This window comes from Saccoglossus kowalevskii, chromosome 22 (assembly GCF_978046115.1).
Source record: "Saccoglossus kowalevskii chromosome 22, keSacKowa6.1, whole genome shotgun sequence".
Classification (NCBI taxonomy): domain Eukaryota; kingdom Metazoa; phylum Hemichordata; class Enteropneusta; family Harrimaniidae; genus Saccoglossus; species Saccoglossus kowalevskii.
This window is the reverse complement of record NC_140662.1, coordinates 14,754,391-14,772,236: the sequence shown is the minus strand read 5'-3', so window position 1 is coordinate 14,772,236 and position 17,846 is coordinate 14,754,391. Positions and strand designations below refer to the sequence as shown.

The window sequence follows — 17,846 nt, the reverse complement described above, 5'->3', positions numbered from 1 at the left end:
CACGACTGCAGGTAAACGAACCCAATACTGTACTGTCGACTTGTTTTTATACACGAATACTACGTGACCCTGCCTACCGCCTGTATAATCGTCAACTGTGCGGCGAAACTGTAGGGGAAACTACAAATCTGATAAACGCACGAGGGCGCAATAACGAACAGATGGCACGAATATATATTAAAACACCAGAACACAGTATACTCGTATCACGTCGCACTGCGTCTTATGTATTGCATGCCTGTGTGTATGTTTTTGGATCGTTATTTAAGTCCATTTACATGAAAGGTATTGAGCTCATTACTAGGAAACTATAAGACTATACGCTTAATTGGGTTTTAGTATGGCTATGTAATGACTGGAAAATATTTCACATTTTAAATTTTTCAGTTTAGACATTACATTAAACTCGTCATTGACTCGTACGTAAATATTCCAATTACATTTTTTTCAAAATCAATTTTCATGTGCCATTTAGCCCATTTCGCCTTTTTCCCTTTTCAAATACCTCGCATCGTACAAATTTTAGACTCTGATAATGTAGATATATTTTTTTAATAATTTACCATTTTTTAAAAGAAGTGTTTTATACTTTCAGTATTATCGCTCAGACATGTTATAAAGATTATGGTGTTGTATTAATTTTCATATTTTGTTGTTTTTGTACATATTGTCTTTGTTTAGACTCACGTAATTCGGGAAACCTGTAGGCGATAAATAAATAAATAAATAAATAAATAAATAAATAAATAAATAAATAAATAAATAAATAAATAAATAAATAAATAAATAAATAAATAAATAAATAAATAAATAAATAAATAAATAAATAAATAAATAAATAAATAAATAAATAAATAAATAAATAAATAAATAAATAAATAAATAAATAAATAAATAAATAAATAAATAAATTTCATCAATAGTGTGTGCCTGATTACAAGGTGCTTTAATCAGAATACAACATCTATCTCGCAAATACAGTGAATATCGTAACACATTCTTTTCAAAACAGCGTCCGGTGACGTATGAAAGCAACTTCGTCCCTCCAGTTACGATTAGTACAACTATGGTTTTGTACATTTTCCAATTGAATATAGTATTCATGATTACTATGCAGTCTTTAAATTAAGCGATTAGTGTTACAATTCAAACACAACATCGATTTCCGTCGATTTGACGTCCGGCCCTGATGATAATTGCATTTGATATCATCGAGCAGAAAGGTCACAGTCATGAGGATTCCGGACATTTTCTTTGATCCAATCCGAATTTGTAATATGATAATAAAATTAATTACATTTTGTTGGGTCACTGAACTTTTCTTCGATACTTTCTTTGGGACACGGATGTGGCGACAATTAATCATAGTAGTTTCCATGTGTATGTCACTTTCAACAAATATTTAAAAAAATCAATGGCATAAAAATGTCTATAATTATTATGTGTTGATTAAAGGGCGGCAGTCGTCGCGCCGCGTCCTGTTCGATATGGGACTCATAGCGACGTATACAACGCGTGTAAAATACCACAGTCCAGAGGGACTGTGAAAATACATTGTTTATTTACATGAAATTCGAACACGCGCTGCGCGACGACCACCGCGCTTTAACTTATGAAATGTACATGGCATGGTGTGCAGTGACAGGCATGCTTTTTAATCAGACACCATACCACATGTGTGTTTCGCGGTATGCGTGATGCAGAATTAACAGTTGTAATTTAGATGATGTATACGTAGAATTTTTGTTGTCGCAAAACCATTTTTCAATATTTTTGTACCGATGTTGGATTTCATTCTGTGAAACTTCTAGATATAGTACCATTTCACAAAACCATCTAAAGCTTTTTCAATCAATAATCCTCCTTCGCCTTCTTGTTTTATGTACAGACACATTTGACAGACATTGCAGGAATTAGACGAATGGACGTCTGGGACATTTTATGATATACACTAGATAGTATTCGGTAATTGTTGTCTCAGTAACTATTCAAAATAGATAGACGTTTCAAAAATGGCTCTTTGTCGATAGCAAAGAATAAAATGCTTTAAACCCATTTTGTGTTGTCTTTGTTATTCATACACACATTTCCCATAATGCAATACGAGAATTGCTTTCCCCGCCTCAACCTGACATACTACATCCGCCCTTGCATTCTCAAGCACAAAACTTGTCTTCGTATACAGATTGTGACACTGGATCAGAGAAGCGACAAACTGATCACGAAAGCCCGTCACTGAGTTTGACATCCAACACTTTCGATTTGAATCTATATTATTTTGAATAACATTAGTTAACATTAGTAAAATTATGTAATAATATAAACATTACATTGTACGTTCAGCTTTACAGTGGTAGTGATGTACAAACAAATCAACGTGGCGATCGTAAATCAGGTATGTTAAAAGAAATAATACACGGCATTATGTCACGGATACTGCGTGATACATGTGCTAAATTCATATAACATTGCGCTCGAGTTGCGGTTTATTTAAGAGCGTGTACTAACTAGTCAAATGATTAACGAGTTAGTCCTACTAAATCGACGGTCGTATAATAGGGTGTAACGTAGTGTGATCTATAGTCGATTCACTGGGTAGCGGGAAACTAACCAGTGCGTACGTTCTATTCTGATTTAACTTGAAGAGGAAGATTAAGTTATACGAGTTGATTTGTTGCGTAGGTAGAGGTTATTATCTATGGTGTTTGATTACTGCGCCACACAGCATTTACGACACACAATATCGGCTCTAATTGAAATTGTATGTTGACAAATGTAATGATATACATTAAGCAACAGACAACTGACTTTTTAATTTTAATTTGTTACATGCAATGTGAACTGAAATGTGTGGGGGAAAACTGCCACAAACAGTATAGGATCTTTAAATCTCACCAGATAGACTGTAGATACATCAAGCAGTAGACGGTATACCAGTGTGCAATGTTCTAATGGTGAACACGCATTTATTCAGTTGTACAGCAATGAGATAGAGCTAGTTGAAAACTACATACGCTAGGACGATTTGGAACAATGTATCACTTGGAGTACAAAGGATGAAGTCTGTCTTTATTAACACTCTTTGTCAATTTAAAGACAAGGGTGGATTCACACCTTAGAATTTTAATCCTTGGCGTCAATTAATATGATTGGTTGTTTTAATTGAGCCAATCAGGGAGAATACACGTATGTAAACTGATAGAAATGGCTGAATACAGGCCAAAGTGTGTTTCTTTGCGTCACGAAAACAGCATAAATCTATAGGAAATTTGGCTACTACTACGCAATCTTGATAACATAACTAAAGATAATAAATACTGATAATTACATACAACAATGAAATAAATCCGATAAAAAGAAGTGAAGTTATGGTTAAATAACATGAAAAATATATGTATCCACATGGTAATAACGATAAAATGTTACAAAGTGGGAGGGCGTTAATATTCAGGGAGTTTTCGCACTGTACACACAATACCCGCTAGTGCAAACATAATTATGTTAATTTGGGACTACTGCGTACTGTATTTAATTAACCATTTCAATTTTTCTCATACGATTTACGTGGCTTAAAGGGCGGTAGTCGTCGCGCCACGCATGTCCGACATTTGTGTTGAAAACAGTGATTTTCCCACAATCCAATGCGCTCTGCTAATGGAATCACAAGTATGAGGTTTGACCTGGGCGCGACTTAATTACCGCCGTGACTACTTCGATACTTTCCAATCACCTAAAAATATCTAATTAAAGCTTGGTAACGTCTCAAACATGATTATTTTATCCTATGTAAGAATTTTGAGATATGGTTCGAACGTTTTACCAAAGAAAATAAATGGTAAATACTTCATAAAGCACCATTTTCATGGTTGTTTGACAAAAACAAATACTTCGGTGATCATAAATTTTTAAAAAAGACGAAGTGAAATTATTGTAAAGAAGATCTGATTCTTTCTTTTAATGGTAACAATAAAGGAGAATTTCCCGCGCTGCTGTAATGCGCTTAACGTTTTAAACATGACTAGATGTTAAGCGATTAGTCCGCCAAGATACGTCAGCTAATCTTAAATATTCATCTTAGCTCCTAGATATAACTCTATAGCATATAGTTTAATCGGTCACGTGACAACAGCATATCATCATCACGTTTAGGCGTATTCGATGTGATGTCTGTATTTTAATGTCCAATATCCTGACATAAATACGGTCCAAGGTTGGTTTTACGAAAGGATTTAATGCACACCAAAATGGCGATAGATCAAAAGTTGCTGTCTGTGTGAATTTATAATATGAACTTTTGGTAATCACGTAGGATTTATAGTTACAAGTTTAGAAATTGTACGATATATTGTTCCGCGAGATTGTCGATGGCGGTTTATCTTAATGCAGCTTGTGAATTTTGAATGCTGCACGTACAAAACGCGTGATCTCCAAGTGACTGACTGACGGTATTTTCAGTCCCAGAATGTCAGTCAATATCTAGTATTGATTGCGTCCACTGTGAACCGATGTTCAGAATCTATTGTTAATGTTTCCCTGGAGATCTCGGAAAACGCATATATTCCGGGCTTCCAATGTACGTGTGTGTGGCTGATTAGACGCCACAGGATATCGCCATTCATGTATTTAGATGCAGATTACTGATTGATTAACATGGAAACGTGTGTCCTAATGAGTTCGAGTTGAATATAGTATCATTTATCAAACACATATCTATCACCCAATTACCACGCGTCACTCTCTTAGTCCAATATAATTATTCTCTAATTGCTTTTTCTATAACCTATTTTCAGTTTCTAAATTTAAAGTCTATGATGTCACGTAAGGTCTCAACTGTCACTTATTAATATGTATAACGTATTCATTGAAATGAACTAGGTTAGGTACTACTGAATGTACGCATGTTGATTTCAATAAGAGACTATATTACAGCATTTTACGAACTGCATTCTAGTGGTGTCTTCGTTCAATTGAACACTATTTAGATTATAGTTTTATTCCGCCATCCCATTTTTGTACATTTCACAAGCGTACGCGTGAACAGTAACTGGTTGGCAAATAACAGGTTATTCGCGTCCGAAAATAAAATGACGGCGTTGTGGGCGGCTATTTTTATTATTACCAAACGCTTCAGCGTGGTATTAAGAGTTTGTTTTCAGGGGTGGGTGATACCAAGGTGGGAAATGGATGCACATAAGGGGTTAATTCCTTGAATTGCAATATAGAGGGTTCAGGCCGAAATACAATATATAGTGTTTTCATGTTTCGTCTGATATTTCTGTGGTATTCTGCTGCTGTAAGTAATGCACGATTTGTTCCGAAATTCAGTATTTTGTGTGCATTCCAGGGTTATTCGTTTTTTGCTGAAAACACCCCTATTTTTTAATGGCAGAGTCGAATAGTTTCACTCCCACTGGGAAATCTGCATTGTTGCTTGAATGAGAGCTAATTAAACACATTTCCCAGACCGGCGAAAGAGTATGCAACAGCCAATTTTAACAGCCTGTCACATGATTTTAGTCTGAATGTCAACATGAAAAGGCTAGTCCATTATACGCAGGAGTAATTGGGAGTAGAATATGTGAGGGATAGTATTAACAGAGATGTGTATACTGGAAAGTAATAACTATCATACTTTTGCACTCTGAGCATTCCTGTTTTAGTATATTGGTTTGAAAATGTTGAACTTGCATGATTTGCAATGTGTTTTTTTTACTGAAACTCCCCTATTGATCGAATTCCGGGTTTGAACGAGAACGACACACCACGTGATTCATTTGAATACAATGCTGAAGGCAAGCATGCCGTGCTACTGTGGTACTCCACTGACGGGATGACTTACTAGTACTGCATGCTATAACTTCGCTTCTGATGTTGCTTGCTAGCCGTGGATTGAATGAATCTTGATTACCGGTTAAAATGTTGCTCATTTGGCGTTGGTAATCTTTATTTGGAACTGGGTAACGCCGCAACGTCGCCAGCAGAAACCTCCTGGTACTTCGTACTATGATAAAACTCAGTCAACATACACCAAGTTCTGTCAATCGTAGTATTCCATGTGATGTACACCTAATATGCAAAAAATGTTGCTAAACTGGATAAAAATAACAGACGAACATTTATTTACAAAATAAAAATACTTCGGTTGCCAATGAAAACAAGCCGGTAAAAAACAAGCAATATGTTTTCGGCTGTTACCATGGTAGGACATGAACGTGAAGCTAACGTCGGTTTATAACTAAAACCAGGCACCTTATCCGAGGTTCGCAAAATAACATTCAGTCTTTAGAAGTCACTTTATTTTATTGCTAAGACGTATTCAGCCGTTAAATGTATTATTTCCAACCGTTTTGCGATAGTATTTTCTAGATTGGAGGCAGCATTTAGATTTTATTCAAAGTTCAATTGGGATTACGTTGACAGTGTAACAATGTCGGCGCCAGTGATCTCTTACCAGTGCGCAACGTAGCCAGAATAAAAGGCATGATCATTTGGCCACTGCTATTACAAGACTGGTAGGAGGTAATAAATTTGGGGCAAAAGTATTCAAAAAACAGATTTTGGCTGTTGCCATGGTAGCGGTGGGTCAGGATTGTTTTTCCAATTAGTGATGGTACGATCTGCCTATCAAGTTTGAACAAAATCAGCCAAGCCAAAAAAAAATCACAGAAGAGTTAAAAAGCCATTCCTGGTGAACAGTTACTCTAACTTTGGGGTCAAATTTCTCATTAATGAAAAAAGATATAAAAAATTCAAATAGTAACTTTGTACCCACACTCAAACCGAGTACAATGAGCTATGTCTGAGGTGTTGTATCACAGGGAATTGGACAAACTTATGTATTTTAATAAATTATTGAATAATAAAATGTTATATAACTTTTCTTTTACCCCCTCCCCTTCCTGGTATCTAAATCAAGTAATCACTATTTTTATTTTGTAAACACATTTCTTTCTGCTATTTTTGTCAGGTTCAAATCGTTCACCAATCGTTCATTTTTGGAATGTTAGATGTACATCATAGAATACTAGGATTGGGAGAACTTAATGTATGTTGACCACCTGGAAACTGAGTTTTATCAATCTTGAAGGGCTCTCTGAACATCCACCCGCAGCCTGGATCCGCAGTAAAATCAGCCTTTTCACTTTGGCGCGTAGATGTTTTGACTTGACAAGTTGTTTGACAGCTAGCAAAAAGATTGTGCGACGCGCATCGTCGGCGGCGTCTTTTTTATGACGTTTTGAACACTTAGTCAATTTGAGCAGTATTTATTCGGACAATGACTCAAGTTTAGACGTCTGATTATTTTATTTTCACACGTACAGTGACACGCGTTCTACACTGACACGCGTTGCTAGGTCGCAGCACTGTCTTGGAGCATATTAATGGGCAATTGGGTTCCCCGACCTAAATTTCTATCCCGATTTGTTGCACGTTCTTTCTTTAATATGAAATAATCAAATATGGGACATATGTAATAATAACAGAACCCCATACACTCCCAGTGGCTTCGCTCGTGAAAGTACGGCAGCAGGATACACCGCATCACTCGTGAAAATAACTTCCATACGCAATGAAAGCCACGGGGAGGGTAGGGGGTTCTGTCATAATACTTCATTATCACTGAAAACATTTTCCCCCTGAAAACATTTTCCAGTGAAAATGCCATTTCCCTCACACTCTATTGAGACACAGCACAGTGAAAATTGGATTCACATGTAATGCTTGAAAACATGTCAGCAAAAATAAATTAATTGAAATTCTACGTGACTTCATAAGAGTTGGAAATGAACAAATTACACCCGACCCTACCACTCCATACACAATGTAAACTACACCCCAAAACATCCTTTCGCCCATGGGTACTATCGTGTTTCACCAGTGTATTCTATTTGACTTCAGGAGAAATTGAAATAAACAAATTAATTATAATTTCAGCCTCTAGTTGAGCACTGATTAAATCATAAACTACCTCGTCTTTATGTCAACTTTAAGTTATTCATTGCCTACATCAGTGACTTCAAAATATATGTTTCAATCCCAAGAATTTAACTCGCTGTTAATTGCATGGGAGTGCCAGTCTTTCATGAATTTCTATTGTCATATCAATTTCTTGCGATTACTGGGAACATGAAGCTGTAACTAAATCCTGGTATAAGCACCGGTTAGGCAGGCTTGAACTATGCATGTGAAGCCACCTGAGAGGTATATTTAATCCAATAGATTTCTCATTGTTTGGTAACTATTTGCTGCAAATGCAGCAAAAATCAATATAAAAATATTACCCACACAGCATTCTACAGGTTACTTGTATTGTATATTGTTGTTGTTATGTACGTGTTAAAAACAGCTTATCGGCAACGCTGTCAAATTAAATCAGAAGCTGGTGCTTATAAGTGAGCGACACTTGTTAACAGAAGTTCGCATACTGAATGACAAAAATGTCAACATTTTTATACAATGTTAATTTTATTATTTATAACAAAAGTCATGTAAATATTATTGACAAATAGTTAGGCGGTAGTTATAGTAATAAAAAAACTAAATCTTACAATGATATCAACAGATAAACCAACAATTCTACCTTAGAACACTGAAATGAACTATTTATTTTTAATATGATTTTGAATCAACAAATCAACCTTAGAAGATTGAAATGAAATATTTATTTTGAATATTTTGAATCAGATTATATTAGCTTGCATTGAAATGCTCTCACGTTGAAGTATGGAGAAGAAACATTATCAAACAGTGATTATCGTGTTTCAGTTTCCATATGTGAAATGGGTGCTATGTATTAAGATAATTGTGGGTGGCCGAATGATTCAAATAAACTATATTAACATTGTTCAAATTGTAATATCAACAGCAAGATTGTGAGAAGTGAAAAATTTCATCCAATAGTTGAAGTATTTGGGGTTTCTGCGTGGCTCTATTTTCTCTCCATGTCTAACCATTTTCTGTAAAGAATATACTGTAGCCCCTGATTGAAGAAAGTAGTAATTGTATTGGCTCGCCACCCGAACATGTATGGAGAAAGGGGTCGTCTGATTCTCAAAAAACTAATAACTTTATCAGTTGTCTGAGGTAATTGTTAACATATTATGTAGTTGTGTCGTCCCGCAGTTGAACAAGGGGTTCTACACAACTGTGTATTGACCTTGGTCAGTGGTAGAATCTGTGTAATATATGCACATAAACCGAGCATTGTACAACTGTTGTTTCAGTGCTCATTCCCATTATAAAAAATCTGACTATAGTGTGCAATTCTGACACACGCACAAAGAAAATAACAGCAAACCGATCCCACACAGCACCGATTCGCACCACGAAAAACAACAGCGTGTTTCCGAGTAATTTCACATTCAAAAAAGAACGGAATTTACATAATAACAAAATACATTAATGAAATGCCATAATGGAAAAGATGAAACATGGATACAATGCCATTAAGTCAGTAATTTGACGCTTAAAAAAATAATTAAGTCGTGATGGCTGCTGACTACTTATGTTACTTATTATCATCGCAGTCGCTACACTAATTTCCGGTGTGTTTCCCATCCCACGTGGCTTGTTGATTAGATGGGTTATTATGAGCGAGTTTCAGTCATATATTCATACGTTTAAAATGGGGCGGAGAAAACAATATCACGCGATACTGTGGCACCGATTTGAATACTGTTGATACAACTACCAATATCTGAATTACTTGAGCAGGTGATTTTACCGTACTAATGCAGCTCGCTTCAGTCTTCAGATAGAGAGATTCGCTGCGGAGCTAAACGCTTTATGGATGTAAAGAGGTCGATATAATAGACCTGTAAGTTAAAGCGGCGGGGGGCGTCACCCGCTCATGCGTCAGATGTCCATAGCGTGTCATTGTTTACAAGCAAGCGTCTACCAATGAGTCTTGGCGTTAGCGTGTGTTGTTGTCGTATCTTGGGACTCAATTCTGGCGCGTGCGCAGGTGACACCCGCCCCCCGTTTAAAAAAATGAGTAAAGGGCCCGTTGTATCAAAAGATAAACAGGAAAATGAGGATTCTATAATTTATGCAAATTTATTCAATATTTATAACGCGCTACTGCTGGGTGTTTGTGGTCGACTGCCGTTTGCCTTTCGAATGTCACGAAAATTCAAATATCTTGTGACAGGAAGGCGAATGTTCTGGAAAACATACTTCAGTATAGCACATCGACAGCGATGAAAGGTGCGGGATATCTGCTGGCGAGATATGACAGTCTATTTATAGTTCGCGGTTTAAAAAAAAAACGGAATATGATTATCACTCACTAAGTAAGAGATTGCCAATGTTATCGGGCAACATTTGCAACGAGAGTTCGATAAATAATGATATTATTTTCCCCCAGCGTGATTCTTGTCTTTGATGTCATTCTGTGAGTTAGCAGCCTCTGACGTCATAACATCCGGGACACGTAGATTGTTGCAGACGATAACAAGCGAACGACACTTTTCTCAGCTGCCGGTTAATTTTGATATGACGCAGACAGTTAACGCTTTTATTCACATTTTTATCTACTTGTGCTCAACATATGTTGAAAAAACATTTGGCATCGTCCTATATTAGGAATGATTACCCACCCACCTCCAAGTGCCTGTTATCGTTCTCAATTTTCGGCTTCGCTCTAAAACAGTCATTTGGGGAGTGATAAATAGACATATAAACCTCAGGTGAAGCCAATAAATATATAATATTGCATAAAAAAATTATATCAGGACGGAATGTCAATTTCGTCCGTGGATTATACAATTTTTAATGAGGGGAGATAGCTGAGAGACGGAGACTTTCAAACGGGTAATAATTTCCGCCTCGTTTGTTGAACAGATAAACGGCTTATAGGAACAAACATTTGTTTGTCTGGCCGCCCTCAAGTGTTCAATTTAAAGTTTATGACTTGTAAGTGTCTAAATTCCTGTTTAGGTTACCTTTTATAGCAACTATGTTTGACGGCATGCGTTAACGCGGTAGGGTCGTCACCTGCGCACGCGCGGACATTGAGTCCCAAGCGATGATAACAACACACACTAAAATCGCAAAGGCTCATGGGTAGACGCTTGTTTGTAAACAATGACACGCTATGGCCATCTGACGCATGCGCAGGTGACGACTTCCCCGCTTTAACCACTTGACTAGTTTATCCGATACTCAGACAACTAATAAAGGTTGTACACACAGATTTATCTCTGGTACGACTTTATTTCTGACCAATGTGGTTAATAGTTAGAACGCAATATCTGTGAACGATTATCTTATGCGTGACGTCAGACATATTAAACAAGCGCAGTAGTGATCGTGTATTCCAAGCATATGCAGGAATGCCTTATCTTGAACTCAATTTTAATGCCGCCAATAATCGCCTGCGATTGAAGAACGTTTTAGCCGTAAATACATCATCTTCACTAAACGTAAAGTAATTCCGCGGCGTTTATAAAGTTCATACTTGCTAATCTGCAAGCGATGCCGTAAGCGACAAATTCCGTGCGCGGTCAAGATAAGGTATAAGGATTTCAGAAACTGTGAAGTCCGTATATGCGACTGAACCTAAAACACATGATTCAGATTCCCCACATTTCAAACAGTTGTCATAATAAGTATACTATCAAATTACCAAATGCGCGATGTTTTGGTGTCATTGGAGATTGTCAGCCGTTGACGTAACAATTTAAAATTGCGTACCTATCATAAATAAGGGAAATGTTATGACACGTTTGATAATTAGCAAGACTTCAACACGTCAATCTGTACTGGAACGAAAAGTTGTGCCTGATTACCATATTCCATTTGATATGTATCAGTAGTTATCACTGTATCACGCGTAAATTGTGTTCATTACTTATACTAGTCTGCTTTGCATTATTTATGTTCCCATTAATCGAAACTTTTTCTTGTCCTTTGAAAATATCCTTTTCGCTCAAAACAATTACATTAAAAATAGATTTGACAGTGCTATTTACTGTTATTGGTGCAGCACCGTTGCTTTCGCGAGTTTCACCACATGTAGAGCTAGATTTGAGGATCATTACCGTAATATCTGACTATGCTGGTTTTCCAGGATCGGCTTAAGATAGTTTCACGCACTCTGTACGTAATAGGTTATTGAGCATCCTTTTCGGGGGATGCCCGGTGACCGAGGGAAAGACGTGCTGTGACGTACATTATTACTTACATTCGACATAGTGTTATTTTCTTACATGTAAATTTATACTTGTCACTTGGGACACAAATCTGTCACGACGTGGCGCGCGGCGAGTGTGGTACTTTCAATAATTTCAACTTTTCAACGAAAAGGTGTATTTTTTCTCTAATGCTCTTCATTAAGGTTATTTTCAAAGATCGGCAGATAATGTGGAATTCACTGTTGATAAAGACCACTGATTGAATCGATAATCGATAAATGAATGATTATCAATAATCCCTAACGTTTATTGAATCGGAATCTGAGTCGGATTCCAGTAATTCAAAAATATTAGAAACTTCTTGAAAAAAAATTAATAATTCCTAACAAATCCCCGAAAGTTGAAGAGCCACAGTCGTCGCGTCGACGTTGCCACGAGTCCTATACGACATACATAACGAATGCGATCTGAATTTTTAACTGTCACATAAATGTATTGTTCTTAAATAATCAAATATTTCTTACAATGTTTTAATGTAAACTACTAAGTATTAATAGTATGGGGTTATTACAAGGATACCTCAAAATATGCACGAAGACAGCTAGAGTATCGATCGACGCGCATCGGAGGTCGATGCGACGGCGTACTGCCTGAGTGCATACTTTGAGGTATCTTCGTAATCACCTTATTATTATATTTCTTTTCCTTCCAAGGATACATCATGGGAAATGCCGAAATCTAAAAAGTTTAGAGCAGAATCAGCGAACTTCTTTGTGTGGAGTCCGGTCAAACCTTGGTGGCAGCCATGTTTGTTTTTATTATCGGAGGACGCTTACGCGCGTAATCATTCCATATTTGGAATTCACATTTCCTTATATGGTAGGATGAAAATACCCCATAAAATACCGCAAATTTACGACACGCTGTAACTTATGGCGTTACGGTGACAGATGTATAATAACACTGGATTATATTGTAGTGTTGTTGTGCTTTCAATAAGCTTTAATACCAATTACAAAATGTTTTAACAAGTGGCGCTTGATTATTCTGATAGCGCATATCACACTGTCATTTTAATTTTTTAAATGATAATGAGAGGAGTTTCATTAGATGTTTTCTAACAACGTGTATCTAGAATATAGAAAAAGATTGAGGATGTGCCGAATAATGGACTAGACGCTATTATTATAATTGTTCCGTCGTCACGTCACAAAAGTCAGGGGTTTATCATGACGTTGATTGGCTGATAAATATCGCATGCTGCTAATCTGAATATGGCAGTTTTTTCAGTGGATGGCAGTTATATGTTCTCCGCGCGAGTCTCGGGCGTTGGGAGTACGATCATCTCTTACCACTGCATCTACAAGATTAATGAGCAAAGTTAAAACATATTTTCCAAACTATCGTGATGAGGAGAGCGCACAAAACTATAGGAAGGTTAACCAGACTAGGCTGACCCCGTCTGTCAAGAAATTTAGCATACGTGCAGTTTGCAAAGAAAGAGCGTCCTAGAAAACACGGCAATTTGCGATTTACGTCATATTATTAAGATGTAGGGTTATAGAAATGGGTAAGATAGGGTACAGCGACGCAAACCATTATACATGTAAATAAAGTTATAAATTATAATTCAAATAAACTCAGTTTATCGCCACCCAATATATAGATATTCATTGAGTTTTATTAGAACCCGTTTAAGTTGCAGCCCTATATAGAGTTTCGTTTTAATTAACAATGACGACCGCAGCAAATCTGGATTTAATGGTGGTCCGTCGTGGACGCTCCTATTTCAGTTATTCGGGGAACGTTCACTGTCAAACATGCTAAAACACGTTCATTTTTAACAGTTAATTTATCAGTTCATAATAACTAGAGTTTATTGACTGAAATAATCGTGGTGTGTTTTTTGTTTAGACGATTCGTACAATTGTGGGGTTACTTTGAATATTAATACGCTCAATCATGTTTGGAACGTCCGTACTTTTATCTTAAGCACTGTTCATGTATCGTCTGACAGCTGAACTACATGTGAGACTAATCGACCAATGAGAACGCGGCGTTTAAATGAACAGTGATTAGTGTTAACTGGGCACCCAGCGAGTGCAAGCCTCCGCCATAACTGCAAGGAAAAAAATGTTGTCAAGCAATGGGTGAATTTTCCCAAAATCTAATCGTTCATAACTTTTTGATATATAAATAACGAATTATTTCCAAAATTTCTGTTTCCATGAGAACCAGATGCAAATCTTTCCCAAAATCTAATGGATTTAGTCTTTTCGTAGACGAAAACTCATAAAAATTGTCCGTACCTTTTTTGAGAGCCTCTCCCAAAATCTGTTCGATTGATCCTTGTGTCAAGAGAAAACCTCTCTTTTGAAAATTTCATATAAGTTCGTCTTATCCTGATGTGTGCCAGATAGATTCGCGACAAACACACAAACGCGGGCAAACATAACCTCCGTAGCGGAGCTGATTAATTAGTATGAGAAAGACTCTCCAATTGAGTGTGTCTGATGTGTGTACACAGTGTCAGTGTTAATCAAGCGAGTGCATAGATAATAAAAAAAACAATATTCATGTTGAATTTATTTTTCATCCCTGACGCATTTAAGCACAGCGCCGCTCAAGGGGGAGGGGTGCATTGCCTGCATATTGAACAGCTTCAAAAGGAACACCATGCCTGCAACGTGTCCAGAAAAAAATGCACATGTTGTATATCCATCCTGTACTAATCTATAAAATTTTAATTTACGTGTAAAACTGCAGAGTATGAGTAATGTACTTTCGTCAGTCAATAATTCACGTTGATTTGTTAGAATTATTAATTTACAGTAGCGACACTGCGAACGGAATTCAGACTCTGACGGAATAATTAATATGGATGAAAGCATTACTTGGGAACAACAATTGCCCTAAAGTAGAATCTGTTTATGTCCGGTACCTCGGAATTAACAAATATTTCACTGGACGGACGGATGACGACATTGGTACACAGGGCACACAGTGAACCGCTGTCAGCTAGTTCTCGTCAACCGCGAGGATGCATTTTATTAACTGAAACTTGTCACATGGTATACTCAATAGCAGTAGTAATTTACGAACCGTCAATACAGATTGACCATACCGCACAGGGGTGTTTACTCGTTGTCCTATTAATTACAGTGATTTGTAGTGGAATTGTTTCTCCTCATATCTTTACACGGAATGCTGTGATCAGTCTTCTCACACGTGAGTTTTAGTTCATCTTATTGATGGTTGTGGTAACTGCAATTTTCTATGTTATTGAACACAGATGTTGTGCAATTTCTTGTCGCTTTACATGGATTAATTGAAGTTATAAAGCAACTTCGTTTGACATTTCGAGCTTTTCCCCCGGGCTGTACGATGACACGGTGTCTGGCTGGGTCGTTGTTGACGGATGTTTGTTCTGATTCACAGCGGCAGCTCTATGAGATGACCAGCCACGCCAGCAATTGGCATTACAGGCTGCCACGGCGAGTTTCCGTACAATGTGTCGATATTCCCTGTGCCTTAGCACTGCCGTTATTGGACCCATCGCTGCGCTGCCAAGCGCAGCCAACATACCGATAACCACATATGAATTCTGCGCACAGTCGGAGCAAATCAGCGTGATTTGCAGTATGACTAAGAACGGCAGCCAGAATATCGAGAGAAAAAATAAAATAAACAGTAATGTAATCGTGCTCTTTCGACTTGCGTTGTATTTGTTTGTTACGCTGTCTGCCATTTTGGGCCGACTTATTTTGATCTGCTGCACGGTTATTTTGGCGAGGCGAATAACCCTGACGTTGAAAACGACGATGGTGATGATGCAAGGAACGATTATGACGTAAGTGATGATGCAAAAGTACGTAACAGACAAGACATTTTTCGGAGAACAATGAAATCCAGGCAGAAGACATCTTTCCCAATAAGTATTCCATCCGAGGACAGGGGAGAAACTGACAACACTTGCGCAGAACCAAACAGAGAATATTGTAATAAAGCAACGTTTTTTCGTCATTTTCCTCGGATATTTGAATGGATACATGATCTTATAGTGAAGGTCAAAAGACGTGATTACCATATGTAACATAAATGTCACAATCGCAAAAGCTGGCAAGCACGACACACTAATACACAGCCAATATTGGTGGAATTTCTCCGGCGAGTTATTCAATGCCATGGCAACGGGCAACATCACCAGGCCAACCAAGAAGTCAGCGACAGTAAAACTTGCGTAGAAATAGTAAGACACTGAGTGGAGCTTCTTGTAACACAGTATAGTGACTAAAATAATCGTGTTGAGTAAGATGATCACGACGCTCACCGCGGTCATGATAACCACGCCCGCTGTTCCAATGTAGAGTCCAGTTTTGTGAAGTGTAGAATTTCTAATGCGTTGATCCTCTTCAAATAAACACGAGTTAGACATATTCGTAGCTCGCTTTCGAAGTATTTAAAATATGACGTCATAAGGGTAACACTATAAAACTGTCCGACGTAGATGTATACATCGTTTCTGTGTCTCGCTCAACAACTCGATGGGTTATAGACCACAACGTCGAAACGAAGCCTACAATGTCACGGAGCCATATGACAAGCGCTTGCAGCGTATACGCCGTCCAATACAACATCGGTGAATAGGGAGCGTCCTTTTACCATGGAATGCAATGGTAATACAAATCCGCAACCGATACCCTGAGCATGCGCATTGTTGCCACGGGTTTCTGTTTCCGTAGTTGCATTCATATAGTAATACATTTACGTCACTTGATTGAACCCTGTCATCAAGTTACGACGTTTTGTTTATGTCTTGGGACTGTGTAAAACGATGAGTTGATTCTCTTGCAGGAAAGTGGCATAACTGCCCCACAATAAGTATTGAGAACATTTATTTTTCCTCTCCGTGACTTGGGGTGAACTATGCCACCACAGATCAAACAGAATTACGTTACATCGGCACTTCTCATTAGTACTCGAATTACATCTTGTGTAAGCGTTAATGTAACGTACCTGTCTCGACTAAATCTCTACGCGAATGAATTGTTATGTTGGAAACTAAATAAATATTGCAAGGCTTCAGACCGTGGGTCAATAAATCTCGTGCAAATAAACAATACTGTCACGTAGCATACAGACTTAATCACACTTGTCTGGACGTCACGGCACGCAATTGTGGTAAGAGAGCACGTGTGTACTTGCTACCCTTGTGTGAGATTGTGCACAATTGACAGTCCACCAACCACCTTGCGCGGCACGGTGTTTCTACAAATCCCGATATTGTGGTGCATGGTTCAATCAGTGTAGAAAGTTGATCTGTAAACCTTTCTCATTGCTAGATGATTCACGTATCAGCGTGTATTACACATATATCAATCATTACTATATGATATCAAAATGTCCCTGGTGTAAAGTCTATTTTGTACAGCCAATGGTTAAGATGATGTGCTTTAAATATAAACAAACGTGCACACACATAGCGCGATTACTGTACCAAATATAACTCGCAAATAAAAATGGGAAATATAGATTTATATGTGCATGCCATTTAATAATAAATGTAGATGCATTTCCATGAACTATTTTAAATATTTACCAGCTTTCCCATGTATAGATGTACATTTACATATTATCCCATATATAGATGTACATTTACATATTATCCCATATGTAGATGTACATTTACATATTATCCCATATGTAGATGTA

The 17,846-nt window shown here is 37.4% G+C and overlaps 1 protein-coding gene across 1 annotated transcript; it reads right to left on the bottom strand.

The window, feature by feature from the left end:
- Positions 1 to 15,468: 15,468 nt before the first annotated feature.
- LOC102805239 (adenosine receptor A1-like) lies at positions 15,469 to 16,569 on the bottom strand. Its single transcript, XM_006819576.2, has one exon. It carries the CDS (start codon positions 16,567 to 16,569, stop codon positions 15,469 to 15,471), a length of 1,101 nt encoding a protein of 366 aa, XP_006819639.2.
- Positions 16,570 to 17,846: the final 1,277 nt, after the last annotated feature.